Consider the following 16158-nt stretch of genomic DNA (forward strand, 5'->3'; position numbering starts at 1 on the left):
TAGTGGACAGCATACTAGATACGTAGGCCTGTGGACCGGGGATCGATCCCCCGGCGATGGCAGATATTAATGGTCGTCGGTTGTGGTTGTGGCTTTGTTGGTAGCGGGGAGGAATGGTGTACCAAACACCTGTAGCCTTTTCTTCTTTATAATAGTTATAAATATTCTTCTGGGCCACGTACTAGCTATCGTGAGTGTCTGTGGTGGGTGAGGGCTGATGCTGCAGTGGTGTGTGGTCCTCGGCCGCCCCTCGAGCGACCACACAAGGAGCACCTTGTTATAGAGGTATGAGTAGGCATAGCAAGATGGTGCTCATCATACCCTGGACGCCCAGGGTATGGTGGGTACCTTGGACGCCTGGAAACACCGAAGCAAATGGGCAGTTTCTTTCACCCTGATTTCACTCCTGTTACCTAGCAGTAAATAGGTACCTGGGAGTTAGACAGTTAATACGGGCTGCTTCCTGTGTGTGTGTGGGGGGGAGCGGCATCAGGTGACTGACAGTTGAGAGGAAGCACCCAGCCACTTGAGCTGGACGGTAGAGCGACGGTCTCGCTTCATGCAGGTCGGCGTTCAATCCCCGACCGTCCAAATGGTTGGGAACCATTCCCTCCCCCCCCCGTCCCATCCCAATCCTTACCCCTGATCCCTTCCAAGTGCTATATAGTCGTAATGGCTTGGCGCTTTCCCCCTGATAGTTGCCTTCTCTTCCCCCACAAGCACAACTAGGTGAGTACACAGGCTTACCGCTGGCCAGGTCCACATACACAACACTCGTTAACAAGGAACTTTGGGCAGTTTATCATCATCACAACAAAAATAAACATACTTTGGAAATATTTATGTCCGAATTTTATACGGAATATATAAAATATTAACAAGGAATTTCTGTGTATCACTAGAAAGATACGGCCCAGTGTAAAATTGGGGCACTTATATTTTGGTGTGGCTCGTCTATTTATCCCACACCCTTTTGCAGTATCCACTAATTCCTCCAGCCCCCATTTGTAATTCTCACTTATGACACCATTCATCCATCTCCCACCAGACCACTAAGGAATTTGATATTCCACCTACACCACCACCTCCTCCTCCCACTACTATCACCACTACCACCACCACTACCACCACCACTACCACCACCACTATCACCACCACTATCACCACCACCACCTTCTCCCACTACTATCACTACCACCACATGGTCTACCACCACCTCTTCCGCCTTTTCCCCATAACAAGCCTGTGCATGCCCATTACACCGCCAGACTGTGGTCGCTACAGCAGACTGTAGGTTACTCACTACATCACTGCTCCTGCATGTCTACACAAACCATTGATTCTTGCATTAGCCTCTGCTGAGCACCCTGTTCTTATCAGGAATATGGAACGACATCTAGTTCACGTGAGTGGTGGTTCAACGGACATTTTACCAACAATGTGCAGGCACCATGGTCGTTTTTTTTGCCGGTTGGTGGACCAGGCGGTGATGAATCTGACTGTCAAGCCCTCTAGGGTTTTGGCCCCACTTACTCGTATGCCTCGCCTCATCATGGAGGAAGTGATGAGCCAAAACTCATAATCTGCACAAAGTTCCAACTTATGTAATCACTTTTCCCATTGAATGTAAAATTTACTAAATACGCTACTAACACGACCTTTAATGTGCTCATCAATCTTAGTTTGACGTTCAACATAGGCCCAGCTGTAAGTGCAAATTCTGCCTGGTTCAGTCCTGCTGTAGCAGCCCATTGTACCAGCTGGAGGAGCAGCACCACCATCAATTCTCCGTCGGGGGTTGTTGTTGTAAAAGGTTTGGCATAGACGCAATTCATATTTTCGCCAGCCTGTAATTAATCGATTGGTCTTTAGATTTTTTAAGGTAAATGATTGTACACGAGTTCGATTCCCGGCCTGGGCGAAACGTTTGCTCAAGTTTACATGCACCTGATGCTGCTATTGATCAGTAGCAGCAAACAGGTACCAGGAACTCGTGGGTTCGATCTTGACGAAGGTCACTTACTGAACCCCTGCACAGTTTCTCTGGACCCCGAGGTCTTGCAAAACAACGATATATGTTATCGTATTTTTGCATTCATTCATTTGTTTTGGGTCCAACCACTTGGACTAGACGCTAGAGCGACGGTCTCGCTTCTTGCAGGTCGGTGTTCAATCCCCGACCGTCCAAGTGGTTGACCGTCCACATCACTTTCTAGTGCATTCCATTTACTAACTACTCTGACAATCAAAAAGTTCTTCCTAATGTCTCTGTGGCTCATCTGTGTACTCAGCTCCCGCAACACTGCCCCAGTTGTGTGTGTTGCAGAGTTGCAGCTCTCTGTACCTTCCTTTGTTAGGTGCCACCTTCGTATTGGAGGTAACGACCGTTTAAACTCCTTCCTTAGTCTTTAATCCATCTGTACCATTACATCGCCAGCGTTACAAGTATAGGCCAATTTTACTAATGAAAAAACTAAAATATAAATTTAAGTATTATTACATTTTAGGAATCAAACACATGGAATATATACAGTGTTATCTTCAATGTTCCCAAATATATTATAGGCCAACAGAGAATAAATCCCACAACCCCTGGAGGGTTGGCGTCCATCGAATCCTAACCCAGTTTACACTAAGATGTTGTGTAAATGAGAGAGATTATAGAGGATTAACTGGGCTCCAGGCAGATATGTTTTGAATACAGACAACAGAAATTTACACTAAAATGCCAAAGATGTGCACACCTTGACAGGAACCACAATTGGCACAAACAAGTAGAACGCAGCGTGTCCAACAGTCTGAGGGACAAGGCAAGCAAAACCTGTTTGTTAAGCCCGTTGAACTGAGTTGAACAGGAGGAATTGGCCAGAACTGGACACTGTCACTTTGGTAAGGCACTGCCCTTATTAAACGTTTAACCCTCCCCCCCCCCCGCCCTTACACACCGAAGAACGTACGTCCAACCCCCCCCCCCACATCAAACGTTCCCCCCCCCCACCCAACAGACGTAGTGCACCATTCAAGAAGACAGTCCAATTAAAGCTTGGGCGTGCGTCCGGGCCCGCCCCCATCATTTACGCCCGAGACCCATTAGGTGGCCATGAAAATATCTGACCATTGCAATTAGCGCTGGCGTGGCTGAGGTGCCAGGCCAAGCCCACGCGGCGCTCCGTCGAGGTCGCTGGCTGTTGCAATGGCAAGTTGCCTGTGTTGAACAAGGCTCCGGAGCGTGGCTGCTTGAGAGGGAATGTTGCTGAACAAGGCGACATTCATTCAACAACATTTTTTAGCCTAGCGCTAAACAAATTTATTCCTATTTAATTCCTATGCGTAGCAAGATGCTAAGAGGACGGGCTGGAGTTATGAGAAGCTAAACAATGATATGAGGATAGGGCGATGTAGATGATAGCCTGAAACACAAGTATGAAGAATGAACAGAGATGATTTATAAATAGGAGAAGAAGGAAGTATGAGAAAAAGAAGAAAATCACGGTAAAAATGAATATAGTGATAAACTTGTAGTAACAAGATAAATATTAGCTGTGGTAAGCCAAAAGGGAAGGGAACTATCAGGAGAAAGCGTCAAGCCGTTACGACTACATAGCACTTGGAAAGAATCAGGATCAGGATTTGGGATGTGACGGGACGGAATGGTGCCCAACCACTTGTACGGTCGGCAATTGAACAGTCAGGTATAAACAAACCTAAAATATTCTAACCTGTCCTTAACTAACCTAACAGAACCTTACCTAATCTAACCAAAATAAGAGAAAAAAATGTGTTTTATATGTATTACGTGCACGTGGTTGTGGCGTCATAATGTCCATGTCGGTACAGCCGTTAGATCGTCCTGCAGTAAGAATGATCTGGAGTGGCCCGTGTGCGTGAAGCCCAGTGGGAGTGTTGCAACCGGTGCAGCTGTCTCTGTACCTTCCTTTGGAATTGGGTGAATTGTTGTGTGTTGCAAGGCAAGTTTGCCAAGACAGGTGTTTCCTGCGCGGGAAAGTCCCCACACTGGTAAAACAAGAAGGTTCCTTCAGGAGGACACAACATACCTTTTAAGACTCGATATACTTTTCTGAATGGTTTATGTACATTTAGGAAGGTTGGTGTACAGTATATTTCATTGTTAGAAACAATGGTTAAATATTGTACGGTACTTGTTACAGGAAAGTGTAAATGATTTCATTAGCTCGTAGTCAACACTAACATGGAAATATGTGAACGATACCAGCATGATGCCTTTTAGTGTGTGGAGGCGACACCCTGAATAGTGTGAGAGAGCGGAGAGGGTTCTAGTGCAGGCAAGTCCAGCCTCCTCCCTCGGCGCCGCAAGCCGCGAGGGCGTGTAAAGTAGGGTGTAGATGGAGCCTAGGCCCATAGGAGCCCAAGGTCGTGCCGTCCCAGCCTCGGTGCTAGAGCGGACTTGTAATAACCTGACCCCCATCTGTATTGTTGCTTTAATTAACGCAGGAATATCACGTCTCACCGAGGACGGGAAGTGTTGATCTCGACCCGTTCTCATGCCTAATATCACATTTTTATGGAATCGACCAGTCCGTTAAAAATGCGACGTATTAATAAAAAATAATGTAAGGTAATATTGATGTTTTATAAGAATAGACTTCGATAGTTTGGTACGTTTGTGGGTGGGCGAAAGAGTCGCATTACTCACGGAGTGACAGATCAAGTAACTGTACAGGTTACATTGATTATGGTTAACTTATTTCACATTGCTAACAGAAAATTAAATGCCGATACCAAATGACGCGCTCTTTGTTTCGTACACTTTATTTATTGCGCACTTTATTCATCACACTATAATATTTTGTTTACAGGATAGCAATACATGTTTACCTCATGTTAGGGAAATGTTATTGATAGTATTTAGTGTGTAGCCGTTGTTTAATGAGTTCTGCTAATCATTGCACTGACCAGAGGCCAGATTCACGAATTAGTTACGCAAATACTTTCGAACGTGTACGTCTTTCCTCCATCTTTGACGGCTTTATTAAACAGTTTACAAGCATGAAAACTTCCCAGCTAACTGTTGTTGTTGTTATAAACAGCCTCCTGGTGTTTCGGAGCTCATTAACTGTTTAATAATTGTAAACAAATCCGCCAAAGATTGAGAAAAGATGTAAACGCTCTGATTTTTTGTTTACAGATAGGTGAGAGTTTTCTCCTCTAACTTTGAATTTATTAAAATTCAGAATCAGCGTCACGAAAATGCGGAGAATTGCCACGAATTATTCCAGTAAACCTGGACATGAAGGCCCCTTTATCTTCTGCACGATTACCATCCTAATTTCCCTGTCTTGCAGGACGAGCTAAATCTGATCTGGGGCTCTGAAAACTGGACACGTTTTTTTCAGATTTTCTTGAGCAGCTTCGAGTAATGCCAGGACTTAAGAATTTTCTTTCTCTTCAGTCTGTTGCCATCCTTAGGCGTGACCCCAGCGGCCGTGATCTATGTGGGCGTGACCCTCCCCTGTGGGCGTGACCCCAGCGGCCGTGATCTATGTGGGCGTGACCCTCCCCTGTGGGCGTGACCCCCTGTGGGTGTGACCCCCTGTGGGCGTGACCCCCTGTGGGCGTGACCCCTGTGAGTGTGACCTTGTGGGTGTGACCCCTTGTGGGTGTGACCCCTTGTGGGCGTGACCCCTGTGAGTGTGACCTTGTGGGTGTGACCCCTTGTGGGCGTGACCCCTTGTTGGCGTGACCCCTTGTGGGGTGTGACCCCTTGTGGGTGTGACCCCTTGTGGGCGTGACCCCTTGTGGGCGTGACCCCTTGTGGGCGTGACCCCCTGTAGGCGTGACCCCTTGTGGGCGTGACCCCTTGTGGGCGTGACCCCTTGTGGGCGTGATCCCTTGTGGGCGTGATCCCTTGTGGGCGTGATCCCTTGTGGGCGTGACCCCTTGTAGGCGTGACCCCTTGTGGGCGTGACCCCTTGTGGGCGTGACGCCTTGTGGGCGTGACGCCTTGTGGGCGTGACCCCTAGTGGGCGTGACGCCTTGTGGGCGTGACCCCTAGTGGGCGTGACGCCTTGTGGGCGTGACGCCTTGTGGGCGTGACCCCTAGTGGGCGTGACCCCTTGTGGGCGTGACCCCTTGTGGGGAATTGATCTTTGAGATTTATATTTAATTTATATTTATATAGTAATTTATATTTTACGTCAATTTATATATTTCGATAGCAAACCCTTTGATGTCTAAAGTGGAATGTATGATTTAAAATTCTCATACGTCGCTTTCCTTACACATTCTGGGGGGTTTATGGTTTATATATAGTCATCAATATAAATTATGGGTTAGTAGACATTCATTACAATATTAGACTACATATATTATTAAGTAAAATGGGGAGACCTTATCTGTATTGTTGTTATATCCCAGACACCCAGTATGAACACGGGTGAACTCCCCAGTCTGGACACTGTGGGTGTGGCTGGCCTCAACCCGTGTACTGGAGCACTGGGTAACTAGCTTTAGTGCTTCTTCCTCTCCACTGACACCTGTCAATGGACACTCACAAGTAATGGCAGTAATCGTAATATGACAGCTATATCAGGGGAAATATAGTATATTGGTTAAGAGATAAAGTCAAAGGAATATTTACCATGTTTTAGTCGGTGTCTCGTGTGCTAACCGGTCCACCCTACTTAACATTACTGATCAGGGATGAAAGATGATAAATAGGTTTCGAAATTAGGACACTTTCCTTGATAGTAGACGAAGTTGATGTTAATAATGAGAGCACTTTACTTCCCATAAGACTGTTGTCAAAGGGAAATTATTGGAGGTAAGTCTACCCCAGCGATTGATGTTAAAATTAAATGTCGACTACTGAGGTGGTCCTGCCACTGACGCCCCGCTTCTTGTGTCCAGATGGCATCAAGTGGCTAAAAGCGGGGACCCACATTTAATCTACTTTAGTACTAATAATTATGTTGCTTCAATGGAAATGTTTTTATGATGTTTATAGTCCAGAGACTCTGCTGTATTAAGAAATATTCCCAATAATATTTGGTGAATTTAATGACGACATGTGGCAATGATATCTCGTTTTCTACGGGAGGAAAATTCCACGGTGCCACGTCTTCTGTGAGTTAATTTGTTTATTTATACAGCAGCAACAATATTATCTGCCTGTTGTATTAAATGTTAGTAAATGGTGTCGGGTTTTGCGACAATCCGCGTGGGCGTGACCAACGAGAATACTGGCGGCACTTGGAGGGTCACTGCTGGCACCAGCTGTTCCCCCCATCATGAACGAGGTGGCAGGCAGTGACCTGGAGACATAGTGCCTGTTGACACGTGTGTCAGCCTGTCGCTGGACACGTGTGTCAGCCTGTCGCTGGACACGTGTGTCAGCCTGTCGCTGGACACGTGTGTCAGCCTGTCGCTGGACACGTGTGTCAGCCTGTCGCTGGACACGTGTGTCAGCCTGTCGCTGGACACGTGTGTCAGCCTGTCGCTGGACACGTGTGTCAGCCTGTCGCTGGACACGTGTGTCAGCCTGTCGCTGGACACGTGTGTCAGCCTGTCGCTGGACACGTGTGTCAGCCTGTCGCTGGACACGTGTGTCAGCCTGTCGCTGGACACGTGTGTCAGCCTGTCGCTGGACACGTGTGTCAGCCTGTCGCTGGACACGTGTGTCAGCCTGTCGCTGGACACGTGTGTCAGCCTGTCGCTGGACACGTGTGTCAGCCTGTCGCTGGACACGTGTGTCAGCCTGTCGCTGGACACGTGGGTCAGCCTGTCGCTGGACACGTGGGTCAGCCTGTCGCTGGACACGTGCGTCAGCCTGTCGCGGGACACGTGCGTCAGCCTGTCGCTGGACACGTGCGTCAGCCTGTCGCGGGACACGTGCGTCAGCCTGTCGCTGGACACGTGCGTCAGCCTGTCGCGGGACACGTGTGTCAGCCTGTCGCGGGACACGTGTGTCAGCCTGTCGCTGGACACGTGCGTCAGCCTGTCGCTGGACACGTGCGTCAGCCTGTCACGGGACACGTGCGTCAGCCTGTCGCTGGACACGTGCGTCAGCCTGTCGTGGGACACGTGTGTCAGCCTGTCGCGGGACACGTGTGTCAGCCTGTCGCTGGACACGTGTGTCAGCCTGTCGCTGGACACGTGTGTCAGCCTGTCGCTGGACACGTGTGTCAGCCTGTCGCGGGACACGTGTGTCAGCCTGTCGCCGGACACGTGTCAGCCTGTCGCCGGACACGTGTGTCAGCCTGTCGCGGGACACGTGTGTCAGCCTGTCGCGGGACACGTGTGTCAGCCTGTCGCGGGACACGTGATCTATGCGTTAACACATTTGTAATGATGGTGGACCTCACCTCGTCATTTATCCTCTTCTTGAAGTGAATGCTTTTTGTAATGGGGGTTAAGGCGAGGAGAATATATATATAACTTTGTTATATTGCCTGCTAGATACTCTTGTTATCAAGCAGGCTTACACCTTTGCTCTCACCATCTAGTTTCAATGGAGCACGATCCACTACTTGGTATACAACCAGGTCTCCAATTACTGCTGGGTGAAGAGGGGCGAACAATTAAATATTGACTCCCATCCGACCCTCCATGACCAGGGCTCGAACTCAGAGGAAATCGCTCTTGAAGTGCGATGCGAATGTGCTACCACTACGTCATTAGTGTGGTGCAGGTCTGTACACAATTTATGAATTTATATTTGCTTTTCAAGTCGTTGTTTATGCCTTGTGTGACTACGATAATTTAATTCCATTCACTCAGCAGGCAACTTTGATGCTGAATGAACACTGTTTAACATCTCTGCTGCTCATCTGTTCTTCTAATTTCCACCTGTGACATTTCCTCCTATTCCTCTTTATTTGGAAGTAGTTGTTCGTGTGCACACTATCTTTTCTTATCGCGGTATTTTGTACATCTGAATCATGATTCCTCATCTTTGTCTCTTTCTCAGTTATTAATATATTGTTATTGAATTTATTCCATAACCTTTCGTAAAGCGCTTATGCCGATGTTTGAGCGAAATAATATGTTTCGTCTAGAAATTTTTGCAGTTTCAAAATGGTAAACTTTTTATCTTGGTTGTGACTGAAATTATATGGGAATTGTCCCAAGAGTTTATCGTCTAGTGAGGGGGGGGGGGGGAGACTATATAACTCATACTATTATGTATTTGTTTATATATATACAAGAGTTGTTACATTCTTGTACAGCCACCAGCACGCACAGCGTTTCCCGCAAGTCGTTAATCCTAATGTTCCCCCGGAATACGACCCTCCTAAACGTTTAACAACCAGGTACGTGGTTGTTCACTGCTGGGTGAACAGAGGCTACAGTCAAGGATTGGCACCCGGTCAATCCTCCCCGGCCAGGATACCAACCCAGGCAAAGTGCTCGCGAAGCGCCAGGCGAGTGTTTTGCCACTGCACCACGGGGACTATATAACTTGTGTTCTTGAAGATGTCCTCATAATGTAGCGGAAGTGTGGCAGTGCAGGTTACTGATCACATGATCCTGTACGACTAACCGTCCTGTGTGGTGCGGAGTTGTAGTCTCACGTAGCTAGTGTTTGGACACACTGTACTTCCCTTCATATAGTCGAGGGTAGTTGCAGAAATGCTGATGTAGCCAAATGTATTAATAAAAACATCTTATCACACCAATAGCAGCTAAATTGGCATGTAACAAAGCATGAATTTGATTTAGCTATCCACCCATTGCTCCCAACACTGGTCTGATAGCAGAGAAATCACACTCTCATAGACCGAAAAGAACTATTAGTTTCTATAACAAATTATAAGGTTTAAATCTGACACTAATTTCTCTCACACGTGACGAACCTCTCAGTACTGAGCACCACCAAGTAAACACTGCGAGAACCGGGTTATATTCTCCAACATTATATTATTGAACGTTCACTTATTAGACTCGTTTGTTTACCCCTGGGGATACAGCCCGCCATCTCCAGTTGCCACAATGTATAGAAAATGGTGCATCTTAAAAGAACCCCAACTTAGCCGAACGACCTATAGGCATAGAAAACCTGATTGTTTGTGAGCCGCCAGGATTTATAGTACATCATATTTTGTCCGCTGGTCCGCTGAACTTTTTAAAGTCAAAGTGTGATGTATCATTCGAGAGGCAGGTTCAGGTATGAGATACGTAGAGCTTTTTGAGTAACACAGCTTATATCTAGGAGCGGTGCATGCCACGATAGATATCTTGGAGCGGCGCATGCCACGATAGATATCTTGGAGCGGCGCATGCCACGATAGATATCTAGGAGCGGCGCATGCCACGATAGATATCTTGGAGCCCGAACACAGCCAGTGGTTACTACCTGCCAGTAACAGAGGGAACACAACTATAGAACCAACAGCCACCTAGAGTGTGTGTGGGGGGGGGGAGGGGAGCTATCATAGGCCTATATTCAGTGTTCGAGATACAGAATCAGATACACTGAAGCCTTGTTGCCCCAGTTTAGGCTGGGAACTTATCACACTGTCACTCGGGTTTTGCTATTAACTCGCCTTAGGCCTAGCAAAGTCCTTGAGTGTTGGCGTGGAGAAAGAGCGTGAGAGCCAGCCTACTTACCTGGTAGTTAAGAGTGGTAGGAAGCGACCTGAGGCCGCCAGGTGCTGGTAGGTGTACCTGGTGGTGGTGGTGGTCAAGAGTTACCACCGAGGGGTCAAGTGGGGGGACTTGACACCCCCGGCACCCGTCCTCAGTCCCCACAGCTCATGCCATATGCTTGCACGAAAATATTAATAACAATAACAATAAAGAATAATGTCTAGTTGTAAATGACTAAATTTTCCAACTGTTAAAAGGCTCTATTAAATTACTTCTTTTTGCTAAACACTTCACCCATCCGCAAGGAACACTTCCCCCCCCCTCTGGCAACATTCCCCCCCCCCCTCTGGCAACATTCCCCCCCCTCTGGCAACATTCCCCCCCCTCTGGCAACATTCCCGCCCCTCTGGCAACATTCCCGCCCCTCTGGCAACATTCCCGCCCCTCTGGCAACATTCCCCCCCCCTCTGGCAACATTCCCCCCCCTCTGGCAACATTCCCCCCCCCCTCTGGCAACATTCCCCCCCCTCTGGCAACATCCCCCCCCTCTGGCAACATTCCCCCCCCCTCTGGCAACATTCCCCCCCCCTCTGGCAACATTCCCCCCCCTCTGGCAACATTCCCCCCCCCTCTGGCAACATCCCCCCCCCTCTGGCAACATTCCCCCCCCCTCTGGCAACATTCCCCCCCCCCCTCTGGCAACATTCCCCCCCCCCTCTGGCAACATTCCCCCCCCCCTCTGGCAACATTCCCCCCCCCTCTGGCAACATTCCCCCCCCTCTGGCAACATTCCCCCCCCCTCTGGCAACATTCCCCCCCTCTGGCAACATTCCCCCCCCTCTGGCAACATTCCCCCCCCTCTGGCAACATTCCCCCCCCCCTCTGGCAACATTCCCCCCCCCCTCTGGCAACATTCCCCCCCCCTCTGGCAACATTCCCCCCCCCCCCTCTGGCAACATCCCCCCCCCCTCTGGCAACATCCCCCCCCCCCTCTGGCAACATTCCCCCCCCCCTCTGGCAACATTCCCCCCCCCTCTGGCAACATTCCCCCCCCCCTCTGGCAACATTCCCCCCCCCCTCTGGCAACATTCCCCCCCCCCCTCTGGCAACATTCCCCCCCCCCCTCTGGCAACATTCCCCCCCCCCCCTCTGGCAACATTCCCCCCCCCCCCTCTGGCAACATTCCCCCCCCCCTCTGGCAACATTCCCCCCCCTCTGGCAACATTCCCCCCCCCCCTCTGGCAACATTCCCCCCCCCCCTCTGGCAACATTCCCCCCCCCTCTGGCAACATTCCCCCCCCCCTCTGGCAACATTCCCCCCCCTCTGGCAACATTCCCCCCCCTCTGGCAACATTCCCCCCCCCTCTGGCAACATTCCCCCCCCCCTCTGGCAACATTCCCCCCCCTCTGGCAACATTCCCCCCCCCCTCTGGCAACATTCCCCCCCCTCTGGCAACATTCCCCCCCCCCCTCTGGCAACATTCCCCCCCCCCTCTGGCAACATTCCCCCCCCCTCTGGCAACATTCCCCCCCCCCTCTGGCAACATTCCCCCCCCCCTCTGGCAACATTCCCCCCCCCCTCTGGCAACATTCCCCCCCCCCTCTGGCAACATTCCCCCCCCCCTCTGGCAACATTCCCCCCCCCCTCTGGCAACATTCCCCCCCCCTCTGGCAACATTCCCCCCCCCCTCTGGCAACATTCCCCCCCCCTCTGGCAACATTCCCCCCCCCTCTGGCAACATTCCCCCCCCCCTCTGGCAACATTCCCCCCCCCCCCCTCTGGCAACATTCCCCCCCCCCTCTGGCAACATTCCCCCCCCCCCTCTGGCAACATTCCCCCCCCCCTCTGGCAACATTCCCCCCCCCCCTCTGGCAACATTCCCCCCCCCCTCTGGCAACATTCCCCCCCCCTCTGGCAACATTCCCCCCCCCTCTGGCAACATTCCCCCCCCCCTCTGGCAACATTCCCCCCCCCTCTGGCAACATTCCCCCCCCCTCTGGCAACATTCCCCCCCCCCTCTGGCAACATTCCCCCCCCCCTCTGGCAACATTCCCCCCCCCTCTGGCAACATTCCCCCCCCCCTCTGGCAACATTCCCCCCCCCCCCTCTGGCAACATTCCCCCCCCCTCTGGCAACATTCCCCCCCCCTCTGGCAACATTCCCCCCCCCTCTGGCAACATTCCCCCCCCCCCTCTGGCAACATTCCCCCCCCCCTCTGGCAACATTCCCCCCCCCCTCTGGCAACATTCCCCCCCCCCCTCTGGCAACATTCCCCCCCCCTCTGGCAACATTCCCCCCCCCTCTGGCAACATTCCCCCCCCCTCTGGCAACATTCCCCCCCCCTCTGGCAACATTCCCCCCCCCTCTGGCAACATTCCCCCCCCCTCTGGCAACATTCCCCCCCCCTCTGGCAACATTCCCCCCCCCTCTGGCAACATTCCCCCCCCCCTCTGGCAACATTCCCCCCCCCCCTCTGTCAACATTCCCCCCCCCTCTCTGGCAACATTCCCCCCCCCTCTGGCAACATTCCCCCCCCCCTCTGGCAACATTCCCCCCCCCTCTGGCAACATTCCCCCCCTCTGGCAACATTCCCCCCCCCTCTGGCAACATTCCCCCTCCCTCTGGCAACATTCCCCCCCCCCTCTGGCAACATTCCCCCCCCCTCTGGCAACATTCCCCCCCCCTCTGGCAACATTCCCCCCCCCCTCTGGCAACATCCCCCCCCCTCTGGCAACATCCCCCCCCCCTCTGGCAACATCCCCCCCCCCTCTGGCAACATTCCCCCCCCCCTCTGGCAACATTCCCCCCCCCCTCTGGCAACATTCCCCCCCCCCTCTGGCAACATTCCCCCCCCCTCTGGCAACATTCCCCCCCCCTCTGGCAACATTCCCCCCCCTCTGGCAACATTCCCCCCCCCTCTGGCAACATTCCCCCCCCTCTGGCAACATTCCCCCCCTCTGGCAACATTCCCCCCCTCTGGCAACATTCCCCCCCCCCCTCTGGCAACATTCCCCCCCCCCCCTCTGGCAACATTCCCCCCCCCTCTGGCAACATTCCCCCCCCCTCTGGCAACATTCCCCCCCCCTCTGGCAACATTCCCCCCCCCTCTGGCAACATTCCCCCCCCCTCTGGCAACATTCCCCCCCCCCTCTGGCAACATTCCCCCCCCCCCCTCTGGCAACATTCCCCCCCCCCTCTGGCAACATTCCCCCCCCCCTCTGGCAACATTCCCCCCCCCTCTGGCAACATTCCCCCCCTCTGGCAACATTCCCCCCCTCTGGCAACATTCCCCCCCCTCTGGCAACATCCCCCCCCTCTGGCAACATTCCCCCCCCCCTCTGGCAACATTCCCCCCCTCTGGCAACATTCCCCCCCCTCTGGCAACACTCCCCCCCCCCTGGCAACACTCCCAGCCTCTGGCAACACTTCCCCCCCCCCTCTAGCAACATTCCCCCCCCTCTGGCAACATTCCCCCCCTCTGGCAACACTCCCCCCCTCTGGCAACACTCCCCCCCCCTCTGGCAACATCCCCCCCTCTGGCAACACTCCCCCCCCCTCTGGCAACACTCCCCCCCCTCTGGCAACATTTCCCCCCCCCTCTGGCAACATTCCCCCCCCTCTGGCAAAATTCCCCCCCCCTCTGGCAAAATTCCCCCCTTTTGGCAACATTCCCCCACTCTGGCAACATTCCCCCACTCTGGCAACATTCCCCCCCCCCTCTGGCAACATTCCCCCCCCTCTGGCAACATTCCCCCCCCCCCTCTGGCAACACTCCCCCCCTCTGGCAACATTCCCCCCCTCTGGCAACACTCCCCCCTCTGGCAACACTCCCCCCTCTGGTAACACTCCCCCCCTCTGGCAACATTCCCCCCCCCCTCTGGCAACATTCCCCCCCCCCCCTCTGGCAACATTCCCCCCCCCTCTGGCAACATTCCCCCCCCCCCTCTGGCAACATTCCCCCCCCCCCTCTGGCAACATTCCCCCCCCCCTCTGGCAACATTCCCCCCCCCCTCTGGCAACATTCCCCCCCCCCCCTCTGGCAACATTCCCCTCCCCCCTCTGGCAACATTCCCCCCCCTCTGGCAACATTCCCCCCCCCTCTGGCAACATTCCCCCCCCCTCTGGCAACATTCCCCCCCCCCCTCTGGCAACATTCCCCCCCCCCTCTGGCAACATTCCCCCCCCTCTGGCAACATCCCCCCCCCCCTCTGGCAACATCCCCCCCCCCTCTGGCAACATCCCCCCCCCCTCTGGCAACATTCCCCCCCCCTCTGGCAACATTCCCCCCCTCTGGCAACATCCCCCCCCCCCTCTGGCAACATTCCCCCCCCCCTCTGGCAACATTCCCCCCCCTCTGGCAACATTCCCCCCCCCCTCTGGCAACATTCCCCCCCCCCTCTGGCAACATTCCCCCCCCCTCTGGCAACATTCCCCCCCCCTCTGGCAACATTCCCCCCCCCTCTGGCAACATTCCCCCCCCCCTCTGGCAACATTCCCCCCCCCCTCTGGCAACATTCCCCCCCCTCTGGCAACATTCCCCCACCCTCTGGCAACATTCCCCCCCTCTGGCAACATTCCCCCCCCTCTGGCAACATCCCCCCCCTCTGGCAACATCCCCCCCCCTCTGGCAACATTCCCCCCCCTCTGGCAACATTCCCCCCCCTCTGGCAACATTCCCCCCCCTCTGGCAACACTCCCCCCCCTGGCAACACTCCCAGCCTCTGGCAACACTTCCCCCCCCCCTCTAGCAACATTCCCCCCCTCTGGCAACATTCCCCCCCTCTGGCAACACCCCCCCTCTGGCAACACTCCCCCCCTCTGGCAACACTCCCCCCCCTCTGGCAACATCCCCCCCTCTGGCAACACTCCCCCCCCTCTGGCAACATTTCCCCCCCCTCTGGCAACATTTCCCCCCCCTCTGGCAACATTCCCCCCCCTCTGGCAAAATTCCCCCCCTCTGGCAAAATTCCCCCCCTCTGGCAAAATTCCCCCCTTTTGGCAACATTCCCCCACTCTGGCAACATTCCCCCACTCTGGCAACATTCCCCCCCCCCTCTGGCAACATCCCCCCCCCCCTCTGGCAACATCCCCCCCCCCTCTGGCAACATTCCCCCCCCCCCTCTGGCAACATTCCCCCCCCCCTCTGGCAACATTCCCCCCCCTCTGGCAACATTCCCCCCCCCCTCTGGCAACATTCCCCCCCCCCTCTGGCAACATTCCCCCCCCCCTCTGGCAACATTCCCCCCCCCCCCTCTGGCAACATTCCCCCCCCCCTCTGGCAACATTCCCCCCCCCCTCTGGCAACATTCCCCCCCCCCCCTCTGGCAACATTCCCCCCCCCCCCCTCTGGCAACATTCCCCCCCCCCCCTCTGGCAACATTCCCCCCCCCCTCTGGCAACATTCCCCCCCCCCCTCTGGCAACATTCCCCCCCCCTCTGGCAACATTCCCCCCCCCTCTGGCAACATTCCCCCCCCCCCCCTCTGGCAACATTCCCCCCCCCCTCTGGCAACATTCCCCCCCCCCTCTGGCAACATTCCCCCCCCCCTCTGGCAACATTCCCCCCCTCTGGCAACATTCCCCCCCACTCTG

The 16158-nt window shown here is 53.8% G+C and overlaps 1 protein-coding gene across 1 annotated transcript in view; it reads left to right on the plus strand.

Moving 5' to 3' along the window:
• Positions 1 to 16158, plus strand: part of LOC123769600 (streptococcal hemagglutinin-like) — a 55877-nt gene that overhangs the window by 20962 nt on the left and 18757 nt on the right. Inside the window, exon 2 of the mRNA XM_069308930.1 lies at positions 7327 to 8181. Within this exon, the coding sequence (XP_069165031.1) occupies positions 7327 to 8181 (855 nt within the window). The remainder of the gene's footprint in view (positions 1 to 7326; positions 8182 to 16158) is intronic.

The sequence above is a fragment of the Procambarus clarkii genome, chromosome 63, assembly GCF_040958095.1.
Source record: "Procambarus clarkii isolate CNS0578487 chromosome 63, FALCON_Pclarkii_2.0, whole genome shotgun sequence".
Classification (NCBI taxonomy): Eukaryota; Metazoa; Arthropoda; class Malacostraca; order Decapoda; family Cambaridae; genus Procambarus; species Procambarus clarkii.